Source organism: Equus przewalskii, chromosome 1, assembly GCF_037783145.1.
Source record: "Equus przewalskii isolate Varuska chromosome 1, EquPr2, whole genome shotgun sequence".
Taxonomy (NCBI): Eukaryota; Metazoa; Chordata; class Mammalia; order Perissodactyla; family Equidae; genus Equus; species Equus przewalskii.
The window spans coordinates 92,365,320-92,392,870 of NC_091831.1; the positions used below are offsets into that span (position 1 = coordinate 92,365,320).

The 27,551-nt window shown below is 45.8% G+C and overlaps 1 protein-coding gene and 1 long non-coding RNA gene across 29 annotated transcripts in view; one reads left to right on the forward strand and one right to left on the reverse strand.

The window, feature by feature from the left end:
- LOC139075286 (uncharacterized) overlaps positions 1-7,480 on the reverse strand; it is a 55,755-nt gene extending 48,275 nt beyond the window's left edge. The window contains exon 1 of the long non-coding RNA XR_011525520.1: positions 7,322-7,480. This is a non-coding gene — a long non-coding RNA (uncharacterized lncRNA). The remainder of the gene's footprint in view (positions 1-7,321) is intronic.
- CPEB1 (cytoplasmic polyadenylation element binding protein 1) overlaps positions 1-27,551 on the forward strand; it is a 94,339-nt gene that overhangs the window by 61,209 nt on the left and 5,579 nt on the right. For 7 of the 28 annotated variants that reach the window (XM_070570394.1, XM_070570501.1, XM_070570476.1 and 4 more), the window contains 6 exons: positions 7,743-7,931; positions 19,508-19,734; positions 21,450-21,702; positions 23,658-23,771; positions 24,085-24,174; positions 25,077-25,213. In XM_070570394.1, coding sequence (XP_070426495.1) covers positions 7,743-7,931; positions 19,508-19,734; positions 21,450-21,702; positions 23,658-23,771; positions 24,085-24,174; positions 25,077-25,213 — 1,010 coding nt within the window. Of the gene's footprint in view, positions 1-6,309; positions 7,377-7,739; positions 7,932-19,507; positions 19,735-21,449; positions 21,703-23,657; positions 23,772-24,084; positions 24,190-25,076; positions 25,214-27,551 lie in introns of those variants that run through there. The other 21 variants (XM_070570381.1, XM_070570433.1, XM_070570449.1 and 18 more) reach the window with 7 other exon arrangements.

Below are 27,551 nucleotides of genomic sequence, written 5' to 3' on the forward strand. Positions count from 1 at the left end.
TAATGTTCAATATTTGTTTGCAGTTTTTTGAGTTGAAATTTATACACAGTGAAATGCACAAATCCTGTGTGTACGGTTAGATGCATTCTGACAAATGCACACCCCTAACTCCCATCAAAATGTAGCATTGTTACCATCACTACAGAAGGTTCCCCATAGCCCTTCCCAGTCAACTCCCACTGCTACCCCTGGAGGCAACCACCTGACTTCTTTTCACCATAGATTAGCTTTTCCTGTTCTAGAACTTCGAATAAATAGAATCACATTTATATATGATGTATATAGATGTGTTAGTCTTCCGTGAGGCCTCTTTCATTCCATATAATTATTTTGAGATTCATATGTCTTTTTTGCGTGTATCAATAGTTTATTCCCTTTTATTGCTGAGTAGTATTCCAGTATATGCACATACCACATTTTATTCTCCCTTTGATGGTCACTTGGACTGTTCCCAGGTTTTGGTGGTTGTGAATAAAGCTACTCTCACCATTCATGTACAGGTCTTTTTGTAGACATACACTTTCATTCCTTTTAGTCAAATACCTAGGAGTAGAATTTCTGGGTCATAGGATAGTATATGTTTAATTGTATAAGAAATTGGCTGACCTTTTTCAAAAGTCATTGTACCATCATACAATAATGTATGGCAAACACCAAATGTTGGCAAAATGTGGACCAGTCTTTAATTTTAGCCATCTGGTGGGTGTGTAGTGGTAACTCGTGGTTTAATCTGCATTTGTTTAATGACTAATGATGTTGAGCACTTTTTCAAGTGCTTATTGGCCAGTTATATATCTTTGTGAATTCCTTTTTCAAAGTTTCGTGCTCTTTTAAAAATTTTTTTCTTTTACTTTTGGGTGGTTAAGATTTCTTATATACTCTAGATACTAGCCATTTGTCAGATACAGTTGCAGATACTTTTTCCAATCTTGTAGCTTGCCCGATTATTTTCTTAATGGTGTCTTGGTAAGTTTTAAATTCTGATTAAATCTAATTTATCAAAATTTTCTCTAATGATCATTGCTTTGTGTCTTCTATAAGGAACTTTTGCTTCTATCCACTCCCCCACCCCAAGTCACAAAGATAGTCTGTGTTTACTTAGAGAAACTTTATAGTTGTAACTTTTACTTTTAGGTCTCTCTGACCCATATCAAATTAATGTTTGTATATGGTGTGAGGTAAGGGGTCAAGGTTCATTATTTTTTTCCCATTTGGACATTTGGTTGTTTCAGCACCATTTGTTAAAAAGTCTTTCCCCACTGAATTGCTTGAAAGCAGTACGTTGCTGGGGTTGGATTGACTGTGTAGATCAGTTTGGTGGGTTTTAACTTTCTAACAATATTGAATCTTCCAGTATGTGACCATGGCATATGACGTTTTAAAATCTAAATATTAATATTTATATTAAGAAATTTGTAGAAATCACTTTGAAATAATTTACAGAATTAATTTGAATATTAAAAGCAGTCAAGCCATTGATCGTATTTCTTTTTTGGTTTTTTTTTGTTTTTTTTTTTTTTAAAGATTTTATTTTTCCTTTTTCTCCCCAAAGCCCCCCGGTACATAGTTGTGTATTTTTAGTTGTGGTTTCTTCTAGCTGTAGCATGTGGGATGCCACCTCAGCATGGCTTGATGAGCGGTGCCATGCCCACACCCAGGATCCAAACTGGTGAAACCCTGGGCCACCAAAGTGCAACATGCAAACTTAACCACTTGGCCACGGGGCCGGCCCCCATTGATCATATTTCTATGCTGGGAAGTACAAAGTAAGCCTAATGTTCCCTGTGATACCTAAATCTGTAATGAGATATTTAATGTTTAGCTAAATTATGAGGAGGCTATCCTTGAATATCGTAGCCATCGTGCATTCTCTTTTTTCTGAACTACTGTTGCATTTATTAGCACAGAGATTAACAAATTGTTCTCTAGAGCGCGAACTTTGGGGAGTTGTGGTTAAGTCAAGCTCAGCCTTTAATGTTTGGTGAGTTGTGTGAGAGAAAGTTAATAAGTAAGCCAGGGCCTCAAGGTTGGCCTTGATCTGAGAGGCAGTAGGGAACCGTTGAAGGTACTCGTTTAGGAGAGTGAACACCATGAAGAAAGCAGTGTTGAGTAAGAATGGGGTGAATTGCCTCGAGGAGAGAATCTGAGGTAGAAAAACCATTTTAAGCTTTTAGATGAGTCATGCATTGCTTAGTGACAGGGATACATTTTGAGAAACGCATTGTTAGGTGACATCGTCATTGTGTGAACATCATAGAGTGCACTTACACAAACCTAGATGGTATAGCCTGCTATACGTCTTGGCTTGGTGGTACTAATCTTAGGGGACCACCGTCATCTATGCAGTCCATCATTGACCGAAACCTTGTTAGGTGGCACGTGACTGTGCTCAAAGTGTGGTAGTGGACCAGTAGCGTTGGCATCATTTGGGAGTTTGTTAGAAATGCAAATTCTTGGGCCTAACCTCAACCCACTGAATCAGAATCAGTGTTTTAGAAAGATTCCCAAGTCATTTGTGTGCCTAGTAAAGTTTGAGAAGCCCTGCTCTTTCTGGAGAAACTTGCAGTCTCCCTGGTGTGAGAGGTTAAGGGCCACACTGCAAACAGAGCAGTTGAAATGATCCTGACATGTCTGACTTCTTGCCTGTGTGTTCTTTCAAGCTGCCAAAATGGATTTGCAAAATATTTTTAATTTTCTTGATTTAGGGGGAGAAAATAGTCTTTTAAACAGTCTTTTTAGAAATACATTCTTAGAAATACTGCTTTATGAGGTTGTTAAAACTTTAAGAACCATAAATCATTAAGTAACCTCAGCAACTGTAAAGTCAGTCATTTGAAACAATCTAGTGGGGACAGATGACTCAACGTCCTGTCTCTGGTGTTCCCAGGGACTGAAAATTTGGGAATGAAGTCGAGATTTTGTAAAAGCGTGGTTGCTGTACAAATTATAGTAGTGTGCTGTTTAAAGTCTAAAGAGGAAAAAGAGGACAGATTTTGTATTGTTATAATATTTGTGCAAATAACTAAAAGGAAAATAAATCCATTTGCAGCCTGTTACCCTCACACGTTAGCTGTTCATAGTTTTCTTTGTTCCTTTACTCAAGTCCATCGACATACATAATTTTCACAGTTATAATCATGGAATATATGCAACTATGTAGTCTGCTTCTGTCATTTAACATATTTCCCTCCTCCCCAACTGCCCCCCTTCCCTCATCTTCCGGCTGTCCTCTGCCTTCATCCTCTTCCTCTCCCTCTCCCTCTCATCACTGGCCTCCCTAGCTCTAACTCTGGTTCATCTTGGGCCTGTTACTACATTATTTCCTGTTGAAGAGTTTACAGAGATTCCTAACTGCATGTCTGAGCATCAGTTTTTGATATTTCAGCCTCAGTTCTTCCTGGTCTGGCTAGCCCAAACACGTCTTGCTTCCTTCTCCACTATTACCTCCTCAAAACAACATCTCTTACAGATTAGCGGTTACCAGGGAGAAGGGGGTTGGGAGGCGGGGATAAAGGGTAAAGGGGCACACATGTATGGTGGCTGACAAATAATAATGTATAACTGAAATTTCACAACATTATAAACTATTATGACCTCAATAAAATGAAATTTAAAAACTAGATCTCTTTTTCCCCAGGATCAGCTAATGATATCTCTGCTCTGTTCTGCTCAGCCAGCACAGATCTCCCAGGGGCCTCAGCTGAGTTCTTGAAGTTGCCATCTGCCTTGGTACAATGGAGCTTGCCCTAATGGTTTCACAAGTGGAGGCCTAAAGGCTCTGTTCCTGTTTTACTTCCCCTACTTGCCAGGTGCTCAAGAATGCTAGTTGCAGAGGACCCTGAGCAGTTTTGTGCTAAGTTTTGCTGGCACAACAGTCGTCAGAGGACAGACAGGTTCTTATGCTGAGGATGGAAGAGATGAGAGTTGAGGCTATACTGCTCTGAGCCCTGGAGCCAGGGTCTCTGGCTCACCTCTGCATTTTGAGCCTGCCAGGGGGTGCTCTGTTTTAGACTGTGGCAAACTACATTTTGGGTTAGTTTACTTATTTCCCTGAGTTGCTCAGTTGCTAAGAAATTTGGGAGGTTAATTATAAAAAAGATAACTGATATTTTCAATGGGAGATGACTTTAAAATTTTGAACCAAATTAAGCTTAAATCAGAAACCTTGTATAGGTATTGATTAAAAGAAACTTGTAGGAGAAAGCATTTTAGCTGACTAAGTAGATTGCCTTAGAATGAAATTTATCACTTCATCTTGTGTTGGTTGCCAGCTTTCAGTGTCTTCGGAGCATCTAGTTTGTGCTTGGCAGAAGGATTATAAAGAATACTTCCCAGTAAAAAGGGTCACGTTCCTGTCCAGCCTCAGGTGGGAGTTTGAGACGCAGAGGAGGGCTTTTGCCTGTAAAATCAGCCTTTGCTTTTCAGATCTCTTAACTCACTGCGTGTTAGCCTGTGTTGACAGTTCACTTCTCAAACTTACTTTCAGAGCAGAGTGAAGAGCTAGAACAGAGTGGCTAAGTTTAGAGAGATGGGATCAGGAAGCCATTAGAAAAGAGGCGCTTTAAATACACTGTTTCTCAGCACAAATGGCTGCAGCTAGGGTGATCATGCCTGCCAGTTCACCCAGGACAGTGTCTGTGTAAGCTTGCTCTCCTGGTGTGATTGTTCCCTTGCTCTCTCTAAAGTGTCTTGGTTTGGATGATAAATTATGTGGTCGCTCCACTGAAAATAAAATACTTTGTGCCAGACACTGTACCAAATGCTTTATGTAATCCTCACAAAACACCTGAAAAATAGCTGCAGTTGCTACTTCACGGATGAAAAGATGCTCAGAAAGGCTAAGTAACTTGACTGAGACCACACGGTGGCAGACCTGGTGAGCAAAGCAAGATCTATCAGACTTTTAAAGCTTTTTCCCAGCCTACCACACGGAGGGTTTAATAAGCATGGCCTCCAGTGGTTTTAGGCTCTAGGGAAGGAATCCTACATGGTAGTGAAAGCCTTCATCTGGGAGAAACACTGGAATGGAGAATGTCTGGATGAGGAGAAAGGTGATGTCTGTAGTGGGGATGCTGGGAGCAAAGGTAGAATTGTGCTGTATTTCCATCTCCAAGCTCCTAGTTGCTTGTAGCCATTTCTCCCTAAATGTCCTTAAACCTGCTGCTCATGCCTGAGGTCTTTCACCTTTGGGTAGGAAGGTGTGGCGTCTCGTATGGATCAGCACTGCCCAAACTTTTGTGTGTAGACACAGCAACTGGAATCTTGTTAAAATGTAGATCAGGGCCGGCCCAGTTGTGTAGTGATTAAGTTCACGCACTCCACTTTGGCGGCCCAGGGTTAGCAGGTTTGGATCTCTGGAAGGACCTAGCACTACTCATCAAGCCACGCTGTGACAGCATCCCACATGAAATAGAAGAAGATTGGCACAGGTGTTAGCTCAGCGACAGTCTTCCTGACGTACACACACACACACACACACAAAATGTAGATCAGTCCCTAGGTCTCAGGTGGGGCCTGAGATTCTATATTCATAAAAAGCTCCTGGTGATGCTGATGTTGCTGGTCTGCCACACTATACTTTGGGCAGCAAGAGTATAGTTGACGATGGTCTCTGCCTGGGGCATGGGGGTAGTCATATACACAGATGCCCTGATTTTAGAGGAGGAGGGGAGCAACAGTTGCTTTTAGGCATAGATGCCCTCACATTGGGGTGAAAGGGACTATATAGATAGCTGGTTTAGGGGAGAATGGGTATTTAAATATGGATGTTTTTAAAGGAAGCATAATGCTTTTGTAGTTAATACATACAAACTATTTGTAAAGAGTATTCTTAGTTTGGGGGAAGGGTGGACGTAGAGAAGCAGGAGGGTGTGGTCTTGGGTGGGGGCAACACCAGCATGGGTGAGTTCTTGCTTGGCCTGTGCAAGGCTTTGACAGACACAGACAGGGAGCAAGCAGAGTATCTACAGCCAGACAGGAATAACGTGGATGGATGACACAGCAGCAAAGCTTTAAAAAAAAACCTTCCAAGGGGAGGAGTCCCTCCCACAGACTGGCCATTTTCCCCTCTAGGCTATGCCTGAGTGCCTGTGGAGGGAAGGCTGTATTGCAGGAGGCTCTGGCCAGCTGTTCCTCTGGCTAACAGTGTTACCCCCGCCCCCCTCAGACCCTGTCATGGTGGTCCTGCTTTCTGTGGTTGGTTACTTCTTGTAACACAGGAGAACAAGCAGGGTGGAGTGCTTCCTAGTGTGGGTGTGAGCAGCCTGCCTGCTGAGGCTAGACCTTCGCTCTACCCTCCTTTCTGAGGCAGCCTTATGACTGGAGGTCATGTTGGAAAAGGACTGATGGAGGAGAGTATGTTGGTGAAGAGGAAATGGCAGGGATTCCAGAAGCTCTGGCAGAGCTGGCCTTTGTTGCTGGAGCTGTGAGTGGTCACAAAAGTAGGGCCTTGGTCCTGGGCAGCACCTCTGAGAGAGGGCCCAGGCAGCTACAGACATCCGTGACCCTCACAGCTGCCCTGTACAGCTCTGGGAGCCCCTGGAAGGGCAGGAGAAACTGTTAACAGAGCTGGGTGTTGTGAGCTCCTGCGGGGGGATTCTGATGGGGCATAATACTATGTCTGAGAATATTGTCTCTGGTTTCGGTCTGTCAGACACTGTTTTTGGAGTGTTCCCTCAGTCTCTGCCCACAGTTGCATAGGCATGTACAGGTGGTCCAGAGAGGGGAGGACCTGGACCTTATACATCTGTTCATGACTGATGCCCATCCTTTTGGGGTGAGGGAACCTGGGAACAGGGATTGTCTTGGTCAGGGCAAATCGTACTCTGGCATGTGGCTTGTGGGCCATACCTAGAGCAGCCCAGTAACTCCTCTCTCTCTGCCAAAGCTGGCCCCTTCTCTCGTGATAAGCTGCTCCAGAAAAGCCTGGAGCACCAGGTGTTATTCCCTAGGGTCCAAGTGTACAGTGTTTTTCTGAAGCTTATCCCCTTCCTCAGTGGTAAACACTGCTGTGTCAGGGTGCTGCTCAGGGGCCACTTGGAGCACAGAGATTTTTGTTAGCAGGATTGTGAAGCTTTGCATTGGGCTGCAAAACCAGGGCTTGAGCAAGCAGCTGGAGAAAGTCCAGGACTAGAGTGTTTTTGGGTTTGGGGGTGGAGAGCAGAGGGAGGGAAAGGGAGGGGCAGGAGGGCAGAGCTACACAAGCAGCAGGCAGTCGGCTGCTTTGGCTTTGCTGTCAGCAGAGGGACTTCAGTCGTGCCTGAGGGCCGCTCGGCCACCATTACTGGAGACCGGAGGGCGCTGCCTTGAAACCCTGACTTACCGGCTCTGCACCCGGACTGTTCCAAGTAGCTGTTGTGCTGTCTTTTCCCTGGGAGGCAAGTCTCCTCCCTGTCGTCCCCTCCTGCTCCTCCCCCGTTCTGTGAGGGATGATGCCGCTCTCTATTGCACGGCTCAGCCGGCTGATGTCACTGGCAGCGGGAAGCATCAGCAGCCTGATCACATGCTGGCCCAGTCTGTAATGCAGACGGGATAGGGGCGTGTGTGTGGAGAGGGGGCTGTATGGCAACTGCTCTTGCTCTGACGCCCCCAAAAGTGCAGAGGCAGCGGCTGCAGCATCCAGCCAGCTTGGATGTCTGGTCCTTGGGCCTGGGGAAACTATTATTAATAATATTTATTGTTAATAATACTGGGGAAAACAGCCCTTAACTCTGGGGTTTCTGCTGTCCTCCTGTCCAAAGCAGACTTCCAAGACTCTGAAGAAACAGTTACAAGCAGGATGCTTTTCCCCACCTCTGCGCAAGATTCTTCCCGTGGCCTCCCAGATGCAAATGACTTGTGCCTTGGCCTGCAGTCCCTCAGTCTCACAGGCTGGGACCGACCCTGGAGCACCCAGGACTCCGATTCCTCAGCCCAGAGCAGCACACACTCGGGTGAGTGCCAAAAAATGAGTTGGCTGGGGGAGGGGGATGCACGGGGTGATGAGCAGCGATATCCACAGCAACAGTTGTTCTCTTCCCCTTTGCATCACAATCCCCCCACCCCCCATGCAACATGGAGCTGTTTTGCAAGAGATGGAAATGCTGGCTGTGAGTGTGGCAGGACAGATGGTTGCTCGTAAAGGCAAACGTGTCTTTTCCACTTAACCCTGATAAATTCCCTAGAGTTGTTAGTCTGCACCTGGGGTGGCCCTGAGAAGGGTCCCCAAGGTGACAGCCTTAGGCAGAAAAGATCCAGCTAACCCCCTAGTGCCCAGGCCTGTCTTGGAGATGATGAAGCAAAACACTTTTAGGTGGGGGAGGGGACTTAAGGGGCTGATTACTGGATGTCCAGATTCTATTTTTCAGCAGCTTTTAAAACTAGGGAAGTGTATGTGAAGGATGGATGGTCCCTGAGTCATGCAAGGAAAGAATTTTAACATCAAGTGAGGCTAGGTAATAGTGGGATGTTGGAATTGGCTTAGCATGAGGTTAAGAGCATTGATCCTGGACAGGGGTAGCAGGGTGAGTGGGTGGGGTAACTCTCAGCTATGGAGGCTTTTTTCTTCTTTCTTTGTGTTAAGGTTAACCAAATGGATGAAGGAAGAGCCACTCCCCTTTAGGATCCCTTGTCGTCTTGGAAGGATTCGATAGGGACAAATTGAAGGGGCTTCTTGGCAACCCCTTTAACTGCTTCGCCTTCCCATTGCCTATTTATTTCCCTCTCGTGGTACAAGGGGGAGGGTTGGCCACATGCAAGTCTTGGAGTATTCGGGAAGACATGTGAACTTAAGAAATAACTCTGTGCGTCAACTTAAATATGTCTATTTTGTTTTATGTAAATTATGCCTTAATAAGAAGAATATCAGCAGCGGTTCCTTTAGGAAGAGGGGAAGGTAGTGGGGGCTCAGCCATTTGCTGTTGGTGCTGACAGAGGGACTCACTGAGCCTGCCGTCCTTCCCTTGGCTCCCCCGCTCCAGAACCTGGCAGTCATGGCAGCGAGGTACTGCCTTGTTGATTTCTCTGGCCTCCACCCTATTTGGCACAAGTTGTTTTTTTAGAATGCTTTGCAGAGCCTGGGACCCTAGTGTCTGTTGGCATTTTAATGCCCCGTTGTTTTGGTAAAATCTCATTTCATTGGGGGGTAGGGTTTTGGAATTTTTGGTTTGGCCATGGGTGGGGAAGAGCTTTGCCTTTAAGCAACAACCTTTGGAGTAAGGTAGAATTTCTTGAAGTCCTGGCCTTCAGCTGACTCAGGTTTTTCCAGAACGGTTGGTAACTGCCCTGTCCCCTGGGCAGGGCAGTATTGTGTCACTGTTCGGTGTCCTGTGCCTGGAGATCTGGGCTTGGAGGCCATGGTAGTTTCCTTTATGTGCTACTCTGAAGCCAACCTGGGTGGCCTGTGAAGCTGACCTTGTCCTCATTCCCAGTGTATCTGAGCAAAAGACAGCTCAAGCAGGAGAGGGCACCTGTCTGTGGTGATCGGTGTTTGACCAAGGCACACTCTTTCACTGGTCTCAGGTTGGGTCGTAGCCCTTCTTTGACTCTGGTTTCTGTTAGCTACAAGGTCCTTTTGAAATGTATTACAGCATGTAGAAATGCAGGATGGCCCAACTCAGGGCTTAGAGTGCTTGGCCTGAAAGTTACTGTGAAATTAGGCTGTAAAAAATAGATTTGGTTCAGCCATAATTTCCCAAGCTTCCCCACCAGCTGAAAGGCCTGTGCTTAGAGCTGTTTGTCTCTGAAGTGGGCATGGATTTACTTCTCCATCTTCCATCTCAAGCACGTTAGTGATAAAAATTATATGATTTTGTGGATCAGGGAGGGCTGGAGTCTGTGGCCCTAGCGTTTATAGGGAACAGAGGGTTGCCCCAGTGTTGTGATCTGGCTATATGGGCAGAGTTAGTGTGGGTATGTCTTCCTTTCCAAGGGTTGAGGACACACCCATCCCCAAACTCCATGTTGTCCTTGGATTTTGGAGCTGTGGTGACAGCCATTTCTCTTCTTTCCCTGAGCTCTGGGTCTTCTTGGAAAGCCCACATGAGGGTACCACCTCCTGGAGTAGGATGCAGCCCTCCCACCAGCCAGCTGCAGTGCCAGATCGTGCACACTTGCCAGCAATGCAGGAACATGCAGCCCACATTCCAGTGCCTACACTGCCTTCCCGTCTGAAGACCAGCTAGCTCAGTTTCTTCAGGGAAGGAGGAGGTATTTCAGTGCTCTGGACAGCCTGGGAGTTATCCTTGCAGACAGCCTGGTACCCTGCTGTCTCTGTGTGCAGCACAGAGTACAAGCTTATTCCTTGGGCTCTGTTTGGTGGGATATTGCCCCAGGCAGCTGTGTCTCACATCTCAACATCTTCTACCTCTCTTAAGTGGTCAGCAGTGTCGGGGGCAAGGTTGGAGATAGCAGGGATCTTGGCTAAATTCATTCAACAAACATTGAGCACTGGCTGTGTGCCAGGCACTATGTTAGGCACTAGAGGTACATTAATGAATAAACTTGTTGCCCTTAAAATTCCCGGTGACTACCAAGGGAAAACATGAGGAAGTACACCAAATGCAGCATGATAGTTGCTGAGATAGGGGCTTCCATTTTCTCCCCGAAGGATTTTTTGCACTGGGACAGCCTTTCATTAGGTTCTGAGCATGAGACTGGTACATGGGGACACTTCTCCAGGGGCTGGAATCCTTCTGCCGTGTGGATTTCATTGGACTCAGAGGCCTGCAGGAAGCCTGGGGGTCAAGTCTGTTTTTGAGAGTTGTACCTGCCAAGGCCAACATTGGTTTGGATGTGGCAGTTTATGGGGTCCCTCCCTTCTACACTGTGCCTACTCTGAGGCCTCACTTCTTGCTGGGAAGGAAACGTTTCAGGGCAAGTTGAGTGATAGAAGTTGGTTTTTCTCTGAGACCCCAGTGGCACGTGTCCAGGTCTACCTTTGTCCTGCTTGCAGTGTCTTAAATCCTCTAATGGAAGAGCAGGGCTATGAAAGCTATCCTCAATATGCTAGGATGGGGGATAGAGTGACTAATAACCACCATTTATCGACTACTTCCTATGCTAAGTACATCACGTGATTTTAATGCTTGCATGGTCCTGTGAAATGGGTACTATTATTGTTCCTATCTTAAAGATGAGGAAATAGGCTCACAGAGGTTGTAAAGTGCCAAAAGTGACACAACTACCAGAATCCCAACCCGGGTCTCTTTGCTTCCAAACCTCTTATGCTTTCTATTACACCTTTCTGTGAGCAGAACTCTAATGTTTTGGGCAAGAACACTTAAAAGTGAAGGTATCTCTGTCTAGGACTCCCGGCTGTTCGGCCGTAAGTGATGTGTTCCCTTGCTGAGGTCCCACAAGGCCAGGGCGCACACGAACAGTTCTGACTTCTCCATCCTGAGTCTCAGCTCGTAACTGCGCCACCCATTGGATTTGTCTTCCTGCCTTCTCCCCGGTGGCTCTTGCATGCAGCATTACTCAGCAGGAAGTGGGGTGACTGAGGATCTACTTTGGGGGACCTGGAAACAAGGCCTCCTAATGAATGTCTTATACAGAAGCCCTGTGGGCAGACCAGATGCTCAGTCTAAGGATGCCAGAGGACATGTCCTGTTTCCTCCCTGTCTCCTTTAGGAGTCCCTTGGGGATTAACCTGTTCACCCTCTCTGGTTTCTGCCCTAACTGCTAACCAGTGGATGGTATGTTCCCTGTGCTGTGTCACTCACAGGTTCCCCTTGGTCTGCAGGCTAGATCAGCCTGAGATGAGAAGGGAATTGTCAGCATTTTGCTTCTGCCATTGCTGTACTTCCAAACAGCCTTTCTGAGGCAACATTCAAAAATAGGGTTGGGTTCCTCCTCTGTGTAACATGGACTTCCTGGGCCCAACCAGGTCTCCTGCAAATCCACCTCAACTGTCCAGTTCACCACTACTGTATTCCCAACATATAGCACAGTGCCTGGCTCAGTGGCTTTTTAATAAGAATTTATTGAATGAATGATGAATGCTGAGCCACTGTGTTAATCCTGGGTATTTTTGAACTGCGGAGTTCAGACATGGTCTCTCCCATTCTTCTGCCTCCTGCTTGTGTTGATCAGCTGCAAGGACAGATTATTCAAAGATGAGTGTTTCTGAGCTTCTAGGGCATGAAGATGCGTTTACAGAAAGTTTTTGTCATACACTGAAGCATGAATTCTATCATGGAGTCAAGTAGTCTGTTGAGGAATAGCTTTCAGTACAGAGAGGAGAGAGGCCCTGGGAGCAATGTGACAGTGGGTTACCTGCTAGAGGAGAAAGAAGTTGAGGTACAAGGACAGAGTGCGTGCTGACCTTACACGGACTTGGGTATGTGGTTTCTTAAGGTAATGAGACATCCAGTAATCAAGGTTGGGGAGAAATGCTATGTTGGAGGTAGCACCTGGGCCATGTGGGATCCAGAATCAGTGGAGGGAGTTCATACTCAGATCACCACCTGAGTTGAGGTGTGGTGTGGAGTTGCAGAGTTGAGGTCGAAGGCAAAGAGCGATCTGTTACACCTGGAGTGAGTGCTGCCCTCCCCCTTCCTACCTCTGTGCCTTCAGATAGATTTTGAGCAAGCAACCTGGGACTAAGGGCTGGGATAGAGAAGAAGGGTTCCAGGTATGCAGCCTTCTATCTCAGGCTAGAAATAATAGCTGCTGGTCTGGATTTTTCCCCGTGACCACTCCCTTTAGATAATAGGCGTCTGACTATTATGTCTTGGGCTGGATCTTTTCCCCAGCTGACCTCAAGCTCAGTTTCTTGCAATCCAAGCATCTGGTGCCAAGCTCTTGCTGCCATTGCTGCTGCCACCATCAGACTCTGGGTGCTTTTGTACTCCTGGGGAAGGCTTCAGAAGATTCGAACAGTGACTCAGCTGTAAAGCCCACAGGAGCTGGCATCAAAGGGTGAAAGTCGAGAAAGTTAACAATTGGTCTAAAAATATTACTGCTGATTTGGTCTCTTGTACCCTCTGAGGTAGCATTAATGAGCTGGAATCCTCTGCCAGGTCCTCTCCTCCCCGTGACTGTCCTGAGAGCTGCTTGTAGCTGATGCTGATCCCTGCTGGCCTGGGAGTGGGGACGGGTGCCTCTGCTCCAGGAAGAGCACTGTTTTTCTTAGTCACTTTCAGAAGATATGGTTCGCCATACACTTGGCCACCAGGGGTGGAAGCAGTTGGTAAACCTCAGACTTTCTGTGATCCCTGAGTGGTGGAGGTCAGGACAGGAGCAGAGCAGAGGTCAGGGCCTTGGCCGCCATTGAAGGGTGAGTATGAAGGGGATTTCTCTCTGTCCTTCCTCACCCCTTTTAAGCCATTTAGGTTAATACTTGGCATCCAGCCTTGATGAAGCTCTGTGCCATATGATGGGGGGTGGAGTTTGAGATCAGTCACTGGCTGGCAGCATAAGGGACTGTCACCTCCACTGAACTTAGGGTGATAACAGCTTAAAGAGAGTGCCTTTTCAGTAGGGTTACTTCTCACTTCAAGTTGGGAAGAAAGGAACCAGTGATTGCTAGTTGTTTTGTTCCTTCCTGATTCCCCGCTGGTAGAAATCGGTGCTGCTCGTGCAGCAACTGTGTGTCGGGGAAAGTGTGGTCTCACTGGCTGAGCTGGGAGCAAGATGTGACCCCTATTGAGATGAGGGTCCCACCTTCCCTAGGAGCCCACTGTCTGCTGCTTTCCTTCTTTTGATCTGTAGATCCTCAGAACTATCTGGCCAGGCCCTATGTGAGGTTGGGCTATAGAGGGACAGTCAGGTCACTCTAGGGCATCTGATCATGGGTAACAGTTTCTAGAAACATGGTTCCTTCTGGGCTTGAAGGAATTATCAAACCACCTGGAATATCCTAGGCTTCTTGATACTAGGTTTTCTTGTCTTCCCTGTATCTTCTAGTCAAATTCCCCCTCCTACTGTATCCTTGGCCCCTTCCGATTTAATAGTTGCAGGAAACTGATGCATGGAGGTGCTGACGTGACCCAGGTGTGTGAATTCTGGGGCACCCTGATCTTAACATCTTTGCCCAATGGCATTGCCCCTTTCTGGGCCATCACTCCAAGCCCTTTCCCCTGTTTTTCTTTGTGGTTGGTATAGTGTTCAGTGAGGCACTCTTCCCTGCTCCTGTGCGTGAATGTGGAAGTATATGTCAGTGGCTGTGAGGATCCCAACAGACTCTGGGGAGGCCTGGGCAGGGGAGGTGACTCTCGTCAGCCTGAGCAGAGTAACTCTATTCAGCCTGTATTTATGTGTGTTCATTTCTCTTTGAAGAAAGTATTTGAAAGTAGTGGAAGGCGTATTCTCACAACTTTGATGTGGCAAGTACCTGTACTTCTCTCAGCCTCTGTTTCCTCTCTTTTGGTGATGGGCAGGGTAGGGAAGAACTAAGGTTTTTCCTCCTAGTTCTGAGTTGCATCTAGTTAGCATTGTGTCCTTAAATTGAATAACCTTGAAAGAAAGTGCATAGCCGCCTCAGTGAGTATGCTGGCTCTAAGGGCTATGATACTCCCCGTCTTTCAGTACTGCTCTGCAGACACTGGTCACCTGCTTTCTGCCAGATGTGGAGCTAATTACTGTTGGAGTGGAGTGGTAAGGACGGCCCTTGGCATGCTTGGTTGAGAAGGCAGAACTTTGTACACATGGGTGCCTCTAAATATCTTTACAAAAGCTTTTGAGGCTTTAAAAAGCTTGTTAAAAAGAAAAAAAGCCACTCTTTTTTATCTTCTTTATTTGTTCCTAGTTACGTTGTGTGTGTGTGTGTCTGTGTCTATGCCGTGTCCGTTCCCCCCACCCCAGTGTTTTCAGAGATCAAACTCTTTGGGAAATGTCCTATATAGCCACCTTGGTTTCTTTTTTTCTCTTGAGTGTTGCCATTGTGCTGTAAGAGGTGTATTTATATAACCTACAGTTTTTAAGTCAAGGGAAATAATTACTATGAAAGATTTTCCGGGAGTGGTAAGGGAAACTGATTAGAAGCTTGAAGTAGCAAGCTTCAGGTTTTTCTAGATTAGTGCTTCTCAAACTTTAATGTGCATACATATCTCCTGGGGATCTTGTTAGAATGTGGGTTCTGATTCAGTAAGTCTGGATTGGGGCCCAAGATGCATTTTTAATGAGTTCTTACAGTGGCAAGGCCCGAAAGAAGTTTTTAAGACCTGGATGATTTAGATCCCAAGGCACTGACCTCTGGTAGGTGAGATAGCTTGTCTGCAGTTGATGATCTTAAAGGAATTTGAACAAAAGTGTGTCAAGAACATGAAGACAAGAAGATGTAAAGTCCTGAGTATTTAAAAAAAAAAAAAAAAAAAAGGTAGCTAGTGACTGGTGCCTTACAGAACATAAAGTTTGGAACCAGAAAGAACTGGGTCCCACTCTGTCACTCACTAGCTGTTACTTAAACAGACACCCTTTGAGCCTTGGTTTCCTTTTGTTAAGATGGCGCAGTAATATCCACTTGTTAGGATTCAGTGAAGATTATCTACCTAAAGTGCTTCTAGCGCAGTGTCTGGCACGTGCTCAATGTGCAGTGAATGGAAGTTGCTATTAGCAAATGGTAGGAGCTTGACTGAACTTGGTCCAGACTGTAGAACAGATGAGTGACCATGAACTATGAGCACTGAAGGAAGTAGAGTTCATTAGTGGCCAACGTGGGTTGTCATGCCATTTTCTTTTTAGACTGGCTTATCATCAGATTGAAGGAGGGCTGTAGACATAGACAGAGTTCCTAACTTTGACACAGGAATTTGACAAAGCCTCAAGATATCTTTGTGGGCATGGTAAAAATAAATAAATAAATAAATAATTGTGGGTTAGTTGAGGTAGGTGGATTTGTGGCTGGTAGAACAGGTGTACCAACCCAGTAGTGAACACCATTGATGTGAATGAGAAAGTGGTCTACGGGGGAACCCATATTGCTTTTTGACTCTCTCAAATATAATTTCTTGTAAACCTTACGTGAAGACATAGTTACCATAACCCATATTTGTCATCTATAATGCCCCCAGACACAAGCCCTTTGGGCCAGCCATCTCTTGCTGAACATTTTTCTGCATACCCCTTTATGCTGTGTTTCCCTTGACAACTCTTGGAGCTCTCTACTGTGCTCCCCTTTTCTAGGGTCAACACACTGCCCTTTATCTTGTGTCAGCGGTGCCAGCTTCCTCAGAGCTTTCCCTTCGCTGAGGCTTTCCCTGTAGGTGCTGCTTGTCAAGTGGAGGCTGCGCATTCTTCCAGGTCTTATCTACCATATCCCTCAGGGTCATTCTTTTTGTTCCTTCCTTACCAATTTCCCAGTCCTTCCCCTTCTCTGAAGATCTCAGTGTATGTTTTTTGTTTGTTTTAACCCCAGGCCCAGTAATCCCCATGGGTAACTTTAATGTCCTTATGGATTACCTACCCAATATTTTAGACTCCACGCATTCCTCTTCAGCCACCGAGGGTCGCACACCTTGGATCTTGCCATCCTCAGAATTCAGTTTTCACTGTCCCAGCTCCTCCTTTTTGTCCCGTCTGCCCCCTCCGTTCCTCTTGGGGCCGTCAGCCCATTGGAATTGTGGTTTTCTGTTTGCTTCCCATCTTTTGACTGTCTTGTCTTTCATCTATAATGCATGACTCGTTCTTCATCTCCTCTGTTGCTATTACCATCAGCTCTGTTGTCCCATTTCCCTCTTCACACCCTCTGTGGAAAAAAAATCACAGCCCTATATGTGTGCAGTGTCTGTCCAGGTTCCTGACACTGCTGGAGAGAATCCCCCAAGTCTGATTTTAAATACTCGAGTCTCTCTGTCACCTAGGCACTGGGTACCAGTGACAGTCTTCCTTAGTTTCCCTGGTCAGCCTCCTGTGCCATCCCCACAACTGCTCTTCAGTGTCTCCCAGCTACCTTCGGGATGAAGTCTAAACACCTTAACTTGGTTTTCAAAGCTCTTTGTGATTTGATTGTTACCTCATTAATCACCACCTTAAACTGGTGTTTGTAAAATGTGAAGAAACATGAGACCCTCTAGGGCCTTGGTACCACTGTTGATACCCATGTGTACGATCTGTTAGTTTTCAAAGTGCTTTTGTGCCAGGTTTTGCAGCCCCAGGGAGGCGTCTCAGGTAACTCTTCCCACCTCCTGCCTTCTCAGGGGCTGAGTTCTAGGGGGTTGGTTTTGTGTTTCATAGAGGCGGGGGTTTGTCAAGAGTATTTGAGGAGTTTGGCAAAGATTATTTCTGATGGATGTCAGAATCCAGGCGTTGAGAGACACTTGGTTACTATGCTCGTCCTTGGGAAACTGCTTTGAAAGGTTTATTTAAGAGAATGTTTCCTGGGGCTAGCCCGATGGTGCAGCCGTTAAGTTCAGATGTTCTGCTTTGGCAGCCCCGGGATTCACTGGTTCGGATCCCGGGTGCAGACATACACACCGTTTCTTAAGCCATGCTGTAGCAGGCATCCTGCATGAAATAGAGGAAGATGGGCGTAGATGTTAGCTCAGGGCCAGTCTTCCTCAGCAAAAAGAGGAGGCTTGGTGGCAGATGTAGCTCAGGGCTAATCTTCCTCAAAAAAAAAGTTTCCTTAAAAAACAAAGTAATAAGGGGCTGGGCCCCGTGGCCGAGTGGTTAAGTTCGCGCACTTTGCTGCAGGAGGCCCAGTGTTTCGTTGGTTCGAGTCCTGGTTGTGGACATGGCACTGCTCATCAAACCATGCTGAGGCAGCGTCCCACATGCCACAACGAGAAGGACCCACAACGAAGAATATACAACTATGTACCAGGGAGCTTTGAGGAGAAAAAGGAAAAAAATAAGATCTTTAAAAAAAAAAAAAACAAAGTAATAAGATAAGTAATAAACTCTTAGCTGTATGTGGTTCAGCACCCCGCCCACACACACACATATTAGACTGGCGAGAATTAAAGAGACTGACCATACCAAGTGTTGACCAGGACATGGAGGGAGGGAAACTCTCACCAGCGCTGATAGGAATGTAAAATGGTCCATCCACTTTGGAAAACAATAGGACAGTTTCTTTAAAAATTAAGGATATTTTTACCACAATAAAATAACCACATCCACAATATCCCTTACATTAAAAAAAAAAGAGTTAAAGATACACCTACCTTAACCTTATCTGAAAGGGAGATCATTTGGCTAAAGGAGAGCGGGCTGGTCTGATCTTGGCATATGCTCTGTGACAAATGGCATGTGTGTCTGGTACCCTGAAAGCATGCTTTCACATTGATTTCATGCTTGGAGACGTTTATTCCTGCCCCTTGGGACTCGCCACAGCCCCAGCCAGGCATTCAGACTGACTTGGAGCCTGAGAGGACACAAGCTGTGGTGACCTGTGTTTCACTCCGTTACCGGTGAGGCAGAGCCAACCACAGCCACCATTTGTTGAGCACTTACACACTTAAACGCATTGCTCTGGTTTCACTTCAACAGCCATTTTGAGGTGGATGTTTTCTCCTTTCTTCAGGTGAAAAATATGTCAGATTAGGGCTTCTTCCCTAGCCTTAGGGGCACCTCAGCTGCATGGCAAAGCCCTCTTATTCCTTGTCCTCACGGCTAAAGGACGTGCTTTGCTTTGGACTCCTTCTTTCCCCAAGGCCAAGTGTGGAAAAATGTTGCTCTCTTCTGCTGTCCACTTTACCTCCCTTATCTTTTCTGTCTGCTTCACTATTTTCTGATGTTTGATATTTAAATATTTATTGTGTGCTGGGCACGGCTCTGCTGAGCACTTTCCTTCTGCTATCTTAATTATTAAACCCTCCTGACAATGTTATGAAATAGATGATATTCCACCCAAGACGCCATAAGAAAATGGAGACTCTGAGCTTCCCCACAGCTGTACAGAGGAGGTGTCAAACCTAGGGTTTCATCCCAGCTTTGTCTTAAGCCAGAGCGGGCTTAACTCAACGTCCTTCTTCCATCCTAAATGTTGCATAAAATGGTGCATAAAAGAGAATCTGCGTACGTTAGAACTTTGCATAAGGGAACTTCTCAGGTGAGAAGGCGTGCTCATGCTGTAGCAGACTTCTGGAGTGTGACATGGAATTCTGTATTTTAGCTATATAGTGTTAGAAAGGTGGGAACTCGAATAAACACGTTGGCAGGTAGGAAGGAAGGAGTATGGTTTGGCTTCCTAATTTTGCTGAAGGCATCTCCTATGGCACCATGGGTGTGTGTATCCAGACATTAATAGCAGCAGTGACCGGTGTCCCCAGTGGCACAGAGTTCCCCAGATACTGGCACTGACCCTTAAGCCTGAGTGGCAGAGAGTAGGATTTTGCTACTATTGTTACAGCAGGAACTCTGATTTTCAGAAAACCATCCTGTAATTGCCTCTAGTGGGCCCTGGGTGGCCAGTGTTAGTACTGAATGTGTATCTGCTCCTTGTTACTCTAGCTATCTGTGGTTCTGTCGTGCCATCAGTGGTCGTGCCTTTGTGTATCTTGTTGGGTGACAGTGGAAGAAAAGGGAAGGACTCTTGGCTGGGATGAAAACTGAGGTTATGAGACTTTCTTTTTTTTTTCCTTCGTAGTACTGAGCATGCTTCACAACCCACTGGGCAATGTCCTGGGGAAACCCCCCTTGAGCTTCCTGCCTCTGGACCCCCTTGGATCTGACTTGGTGGACAAGTTTCCAGCACCCTCAGTTAGAGGATCCCGCCTGGACACCCGACCCATCCTGGACTCCCGGTCTAGCAGCCCCTCGGACTCAGATACTAGTGGCTTCAGCTCTGGATCAGATCATCTCTCAGATTTGATTGTATGTAACCTGTTGGGGAGTAGGGTAGGGAGGGAGAGTGAGCTTGAAGTGGGATGCGTTGTCCACTAGAATGCAGGCTGGGAGGTGGAATCATGGCAGGAGGAGTGGAGGCCATTGTGGACGTGTACAGAACTTTTCAACCTCAACAGAATAGAGGATGCTTTGTGTACCCGTTGAGCAATACATTTCAGGACCTGAGCTGAGGACTGTCTTTTTACAAGTCACTCTAAGGGCGGCTTGGAAAAAGCTATTGCAAAAGTAAATATGGGGGTTTGGGCAGTGTTCTGTTTCTTGACTTACACTGTTGTTTTCTTTAGCCTTTAAACAATATCATTTATGTAGCTTTACGTGGAATATGTCAAAATTTTTAAGTGGTGATTTTAAAAATTGCATGCTAGTAATGAGCATGGCTGGGATTTTGATCTAGATCTGACTGGCTCTGGTTCCTGTAGTCTTTTCACTGACCCCTGTACCAACTCTCAGTCTGGAGCCATGGTGAATCTAAAATACTGCCTCAGCGTTAATTTACACATCTCGTGCTCCTTATCCACAGCCATGTGTGATGTTGTGGCACCCATGCTAAGTGGAGTTGGCAAATGGATTAGAATGGATGAGGAATAGGGGATAGAACTTTAAATATATGTGAATGGCAGTGAGAAATCATCCTAAAATAAAATACAGTTTCAGCTGCCTTGTGAACCTGGCTTCTCAACTACTGAATCTCCTGAACTGCTGTTCAATGAACAGGGTGGCTTACTTTCCTACCCTCTTCTCTTCCATATCCAGGACTGGCAGCCTTGGTTGTGGTTGCAGTTTCCCATTCATAGCATGACCTTTTAGGACCCACCTTGTCTGCTGTCAGCCTGTCCTAGAAGAGGAAAGCAGGATTTCACTACTCATTGATTTTATCTGTTCAGGATGTGTTTCCAGAAGGGTAATCACAAGCAGATCCCTTTGATTCTCTGGGCTGCAGTTTACTCCCCTATAAAATAGGGTTAAATGAGGTGCTTCTAGTTCTGTTTATGTTACTTTAGATGGGCTCAGTCTTCAAAATTTACCTCATAACTAGCTTTAATATTTGGGGATTTTGTTTAAAGAACTTTCTCAGGTACCCACCCCAAGGGTTAGTTGATAAAGAAATATGGACAGACAACTCACAGAAGAGGAAATAGAGGGAGTATTTTAACTTACAGGAAATATTCTGTTTAAGTAATTATTTTCATTTGTTTTTTTGATGTCATATCGTTTCTACCCAGTTAAATTAGTAGACTTTAAAGCCTTGACACAAGGTTGTAGTGAAACTGGTGTTCTCGCCATTTCTAATAGAAGGCAGAACCCTCCTAGAAGGCATTTTGACTTTCAACATCTCGGAACCCGACCAGAGAAAACACAAAATATAAGGAAGCCACACCTTAAAGTTTTTGTTTATAATCCTAAAAACTTGAAATGTACCTTGTTCCCTAAATAGAATATCGTAAGTTAATTAAAAATGATTATGGAGACGGGCAATATGAAAAAAATGTTGAATTGTGGAGAAAAGAATTTGTTTAAACTATAGCATAAGGACAACTAATCTTAAAATGCATAGGAAGAAAGTCTAAAAGAAAATACATCAAATGGCGAAATGGTATTTTTCATAATTTCTATAGTGTGATTGTTACTTTTCTAACAAAACTATTCTTTAAAAACCTGTATCTTCCTTTTTCCTCCCCTAGTCAAGCCTTCGCATTTCCCCTCCTCTGCCCTTCCTGTCTCTGACAGGGGGTGGCCCCAGAGACCCTTTAAAGATGGGGGTTGGATCCCGGATGGACCAAGAGCAAGCTGCTCTCGCTGCAGTCACTCCCTCCCCAACCAGTGCATCAAAGAGATGGCCAGGAGCTTCTGTGTGGCCATCCTGGGACCTCCTTGAAGCTCCCAAAGACCCCTTCAGCATAGAGAGAGAGGCCAGGCTGCACCGGCAAGCTGCAGGTGAGTGCGGCTGTGGGCATGCGTGAGGCCTGAGGCCTCATTCTGGGAACAGAGAATAAGTGACCCTGTTTCACAGACTCGCTAACTGTCTAGAAGAGGACTGGGTGCATGGTGAAGTCTCTGGGTCTGCAAAGAATGGTCTGTTCTGTGGAGTAGGTGCTGGTGGGGACGAACTCAGGAACTTCTTTGAGGCTGAGCAGGGAGGAAGGAGGCAGATAATCTGGTGCACAGGGCTGTCCCCATGTTGGATCCATCTCTCACTTGTGCTCTTATGTGGAGATTGGCTATATGCTGCTCTTGCTTTTGATTTTCGTGGGTGAGTATCTTCAAGAGAAACCCTGGAAATGATACCCAGAAATTGGTCTACCTCCTCCTCTTCAAATTCAAAGGAGCTTTCTTTTTCAGGGCTTTCTGATTGGTTTACTCAGGGATGCACTGTGGGGGGTTAGGTGGTCCATTTGTCAACCTCTGAGGGATGTCCCCAAGTGTCCTGATCTCTTAGGAACCCTTGGGTTCTGGCATTTAAATTATCTTAAATACGTATTAAATCTTTTTTCATTTTATACCGGTACTTGGAAGTAAATGAGTTATGTACCTCATTGTTTACTAATGCTTCAGGGAGATGCTCACTGACCGCTACTCTAAGGTTCTGGAGTTGATGACTAAGTGAATGTTGGGGTTCTCCATTCATTTCCATAGACTTTAGTATGTCTGTCTTTCTACTCACAGACCTAGACCTGATCTTATTCTCCCCTAATAGTGCTGCTGCTCTGTTCACTTAATGGTTTTTCTCTAGTGCCATTGTTTTCCTATGAAATGACATTACCATGCTTTTGGATGAGGCCATTATATCGACTTCTATTTTTGTTTGCAAAATATTGCTGATAGTGCCCAATTTTTTGCTGTAGCAACACATTGGGCCTGTGCCTTTTAGAGAATGGCCTTCCACGTCATTGCCTGAATGAAAATGATGGTTTGTTTCCATTGGCTATCTGCCCCAGTGCTGAAGGAGGAGAGTTAAATGGGAAAGGACTAGCCAGTCCCCACTAGGGTCAATCTCTGATCTGGAAAGGCAGAGACTCAGTGGGGACAGGATTAAAGACTGATAGGAGGCTGAATTAGTCACCAAGAACAGAGAGGCCTAAAATTGTCAGGGGAGGCCAAGTAGAAGTGAGTTTCTACTCTGTATAGCAAGGGCTGATTTCTTAAAGAGGTGTTTGAGTCAGAGTCAGAGAAACTTCACAGTGAGTTTGGACATATTTGTGTTTGGTATAAACTGGAAGCAAGGGCTTGGGGGAAAATCCGTTATCTTACAGTGTAGGCCTCAAGGAAGGCCCAGTGTCCGTTCAGGTACTCTGAGGATAGCCCTGGCAGTGATGGGGCATGGTTATGACTTGGGGAACACTTCTGATATTCTTGTTGGGTTGCTAGTGGTGATTTTTAGTGGCAGTGTCCTAACTTCTGTAATCAGTGCGTTCAGAGTGAAGATAGGGAAACGGAGTAGAATGTTCCTCGTTTGAACATTTGGGGAGAAGGCCAGTTTGGATCAGTAGACCTAAAGGATGTTGTATACAAAATTGCTGTTTCCTGTTAAGTGATTATAAATTTAAATTAATTAGTATTGTAAACAATGACTACATAAACCTGCTTTGTGGTTAGTCTATCAGTTATATGTTTGAAAATAGCTTGGGATGTGATCATTTTTACCCTACACGTCTGGTTTGCTGTTCCTGTCAGTTTTCGTGGAGACAGAATTAGTGAATTAGGGTTATCATACTGGGCTGACTGGATTGATGAGGAGGAAGGTTCCTTGCCTTTCAGGGTAGTCATGGATGTTCCACCAGGCAGGCAGGCCAGGACTGTGGCCTGTCTTGTTCTTCGTGGACAGTTCACCCTGGAGAAGGGCAATGACTCTGTTGATTCTCTGACCCCTGTTTCTTTGTCTTCTGCCAAAGCTGTGAATGAAGCCACCTGTACCTGGAGTGGCCAGCTTCCTCCCCGGAACTACAAGAACCCCATCTATTCTTGCAAGGTGTTCCTAGGAGGTGTTCCTTGGGATATTACGGAAGGTGAGCTGCCTCTGAGAACTCCTGCTTCAGGCGTTGAATGTGGGGCATGTCTTTCAGGAGCATGAAACTTGGACTTGAGGCCAGGGATGAACCTCTGCCTGAGCGAGTATTACAGGAGCAGCTGAAGGGAGAGGTGCATTTCATAGACTCCCATAGTGCTTCTGTGTCTGGTGCTTGCACTGGTCACCTGAGACCAAAGGTCAATTCTGAGTTGTTTGTCAGGGGAGTGAGTCTGGGAGACCGCTGGTGATCCTGCGCCTCCCTAGGGAAGATGGTGCCTCAATTTCTGCTGTTCTTTTCCATCTCTTTGCAGCTGGATTGGTTAACACCTTCCGTGTTTTTGGCTCTTTGAGTGTGGAATGGCCTGGTAAGGATGGCAAGCACCCCCGGTGTCCTCCCAAAGGTAATATGCCTAAAGGTAATAAAGACATGGTAGGAGCTTTTTTTTCCCCTCCCTAGTACGTAATTGCACTGAGGGGTGCTGGGATGTCACAGCTGCATGTAACATGACTTGGGCACGCCAGAGCACAGAACTTTCATCTGTCAGCACTTCTCTTCGACCTAGCACATCTCTCTGTTTCCTCTGAGCTGCTGTTTCGTCTGTACAAACATACTGCAGTTGGAGCTGCCTCTGAAACCCCCCGTGTGAAATTTCCTTGTGCACTTCACTCCTAAACTTAAGCAGCTTCTTTCTTCTCAAAACGAGGCGTTTGAAAAACTTTCCTTTCCGGCCTTTCCTGCCCAGTTACGTTGTTGCCTGACCTAATTCTAAGATCCCTTTGGAGTTGGCAGGAATGAGGACCAAACATCTGATTCCTCACTGGTCTGAAATGAGATCTCCTCCCTGTAGAAAGGAGCAGGTGCTATTTTCATTCTGCCCCATCTTCACTGAAAATGTTCTGATGAACTGAACCAGTGGTCTAACTAGGCTTTTAAAGCAATACCTCCATCCTCGGGCAAACTGGCTACAGACCTGCCAGCCCTCCTGCCCCCAGGAAAGCCTGGCTCTGCTGACCTGCACATGCTCTGTGTTCTGGGATAAAGAGCTGTGTGGGATCCTCTATCCCACCTTGCCTATCTCTTCCCTTACTAGGGTGGGAGATGGTGCGCTTCTCCCTCCCTTGGCCTGGGCATCGGGCATAGCAAGTGCTTCCATTCAACAGGAGTTTTCAGGGGTAGGAGAAAAATGTATCTTACACATGAGGCCATCTCTCTTCGAAGAAACTCCCTGCTGTAAAACCAAGGCTGAAGAGTAGCCAGCTGCTTGAGGGATGTTAATACGATCTCTCCTTTCGTTGGGAATAGGGTATGTGTATCTGGTCTTCGAACTAGAGAAGTCTGTCCGGGCCCTGCTTCAGGCTTGCTCCCATGACCCGCTAAGCCCAGATGGCCTGAGTGAATATTATTTCAAGATGTCCAGCCGAAGGATGCGCTGCAAGGAGGTGAGTTGGCCTGATGTCATTTCGGGGTCAGGGTGATTGGCGTCTGAGGCAGTGGATTTCCTTGGGGTGGGTGGATATGCAGGCTGAAGGTGAGTAGTCCCACTGAGGCAGGAAGGCTGCTCTTCTTGCCCCACAGTCAATAAAACAAAATGCTCTCAGTTACATTAAAATAAACAATCAACAACCTTTGGGCCTTAATGGTGTATGTGTGCTCCTTTCCATGGAGGTCAAACTATCTCCTAGCTGTGTTCTACTCTTTATTCTAGACAACACTTCTGTCCCTAACTTCTTGTCTTAGAAATGAAATTGAAAACAGCAGCTTTCTCTACTTGGACTTAACTGATAATCTATAGCTGTTTCTCTCTGGTCCTGCCCACAGGCTGTGCCTTCTGACCTCCCAATCTGTGGTGGGTTAATTCCTCTTTAGCCCACACCCATCCATGGATCACTTCTTCATTCCCATTCAGGGCTTTGTTAGCTAGGTAGTTTTCTCCATGTGATTTTCTTAGACCTTTTCTAGTATCAGCCTTGTGTGGCATTAGCATCACGGGTCTCTAGCACAGAGTTAAGCTACCTGGGAACCTCACTGCATATTCTTGGGCCTTATCTCAAACTTACTGAATCACTGTGGGTGGAGCTTAAGAATCTGCACTTTAACCAAGTTCCCCAGGTGGTTCTAGCGGACGGTGTCTAAGAACCACTTGTCAAAGGAAGCTTTGCACTCAGGAGTGAGTATTGTTTTTTAAAATCTGGTTTCAGGGCACATCACTTTTGTGACATTGGACTAGATATTTGATGTCTCTGAAACTTCATTTCCTCATCTGTAAAATAGGGAATTGCAATGCCTATTTTAATAAAAAGATCAGCAGTTGCCAGGGGTTATGGGGTAGGGAGAGATGAATAGGTGTAGCACAGAGGATTTTTAGGGCAGTGAAACTGTTCTGTATGCTACTTAATGGTGGATACATGTCATTAAACATTTGTCAAAACCCATGGAAAGTACAACAGCAAGAGTGAACCCTGATGTAAACTGTGGACTTTGGGTGATCATGATGTGTCAGTGTAAGTTCACTGATTGTAACAACGAGCACTCTGTTGGGGCTGCTGATAGCTGGAGGGGCTGTGCATGTTGCGGGGCAGGGGGTATATGGGGACTTGGTACTTCAACCTCAGTTTTGCTGTGAACCTAAAACTGCTCTAGAAAGTAAAGTCTATTAAAATCTGTAGGATAAAGGGGAAAAAATGCCTGTTTTATTGAGATGGTCACATTGGATTTAAAATAGTCCATGTAACAAAGCTGGCTCTTTGTTTTATAGATGTTTCCTGGTGTTAGTTCACGTTTTGTCTTAGTAACAGGATAAGTTTATCTTCTGGCTGCCCACAGTGACCCACAGCTTCCCTGCCTTCTCTCCTTTCTTGCTGTGTGGAGCTCATGCAGTTATCCCACCTTACATTCTAGGACTTAGTTAATATGTCCCCTGCTCATAATGAGAGGCTCCATAGCCATACACAGAACCCCTCACCCTCCTCATCACCCCTGCTGACACCTTCCTGTCTCCTTTTCCCTCCTCATCACCTTGCAGTGATTTAAGATCTTTCTTTGATGCATTGACTACAGGCTGCCCTCGTTCTCCTGCCTCTCTGACTGTTCTGTTTCCTTCATGCTTCCCTTCCCCACCACCAATGTAGTCAGTAATTGACTCCCTCTTCTCTTCTCTCCCAGTTAGATAAATTAATCACTTTTGTGGCTCTGCTCTACCTTTTAGACCCAGACTCACCTCTCTAGTTTCATCTCCTACTTGAGTCTCACCTTCTTGTGGGGCTTTTCTTTGGGACATCCTGTAATCCCAAACTCTTCTGTTTAGTGTAAGAAAAAGCTTAGAAAGCTTGGTGGCCCCTGGGATGTAAACCAAGATTGTGATACTTCCCGATGGGAATGGAAAAAGCAAAGTAGGCTCTTTCATCTTCCAGTGAAACTGGCTCCCTCTAGTGACTTCTGCCTGGCTCTCTCACCCCAAGGTCATCTAGGCCTAGAGCCCATCAGTCCTGACTCTTCCTTGTTTTCCCACCATGCCCATGCAGTCTGAATTCTACAGACTCTTCTTGGTCGTGGCCTGTTCTGTGCCCAATGCCACCAACCTTCTCCTGTCTTCATCTCCTGTCCTCTGAACTACTGTTTTTGCCTCCTTACTGGTTTCTACCTCAAATCCTGCTTTGACACTTTTTTTCTTTTTTAACTCGTCACAGATTAATCTTCCAAAAGCCCTTACTGGTCAACTCACTTCATTGTGGGGTCTTCTGCCTGCTATGCCAGATTTTGTTCTAAGATCAGGGGATT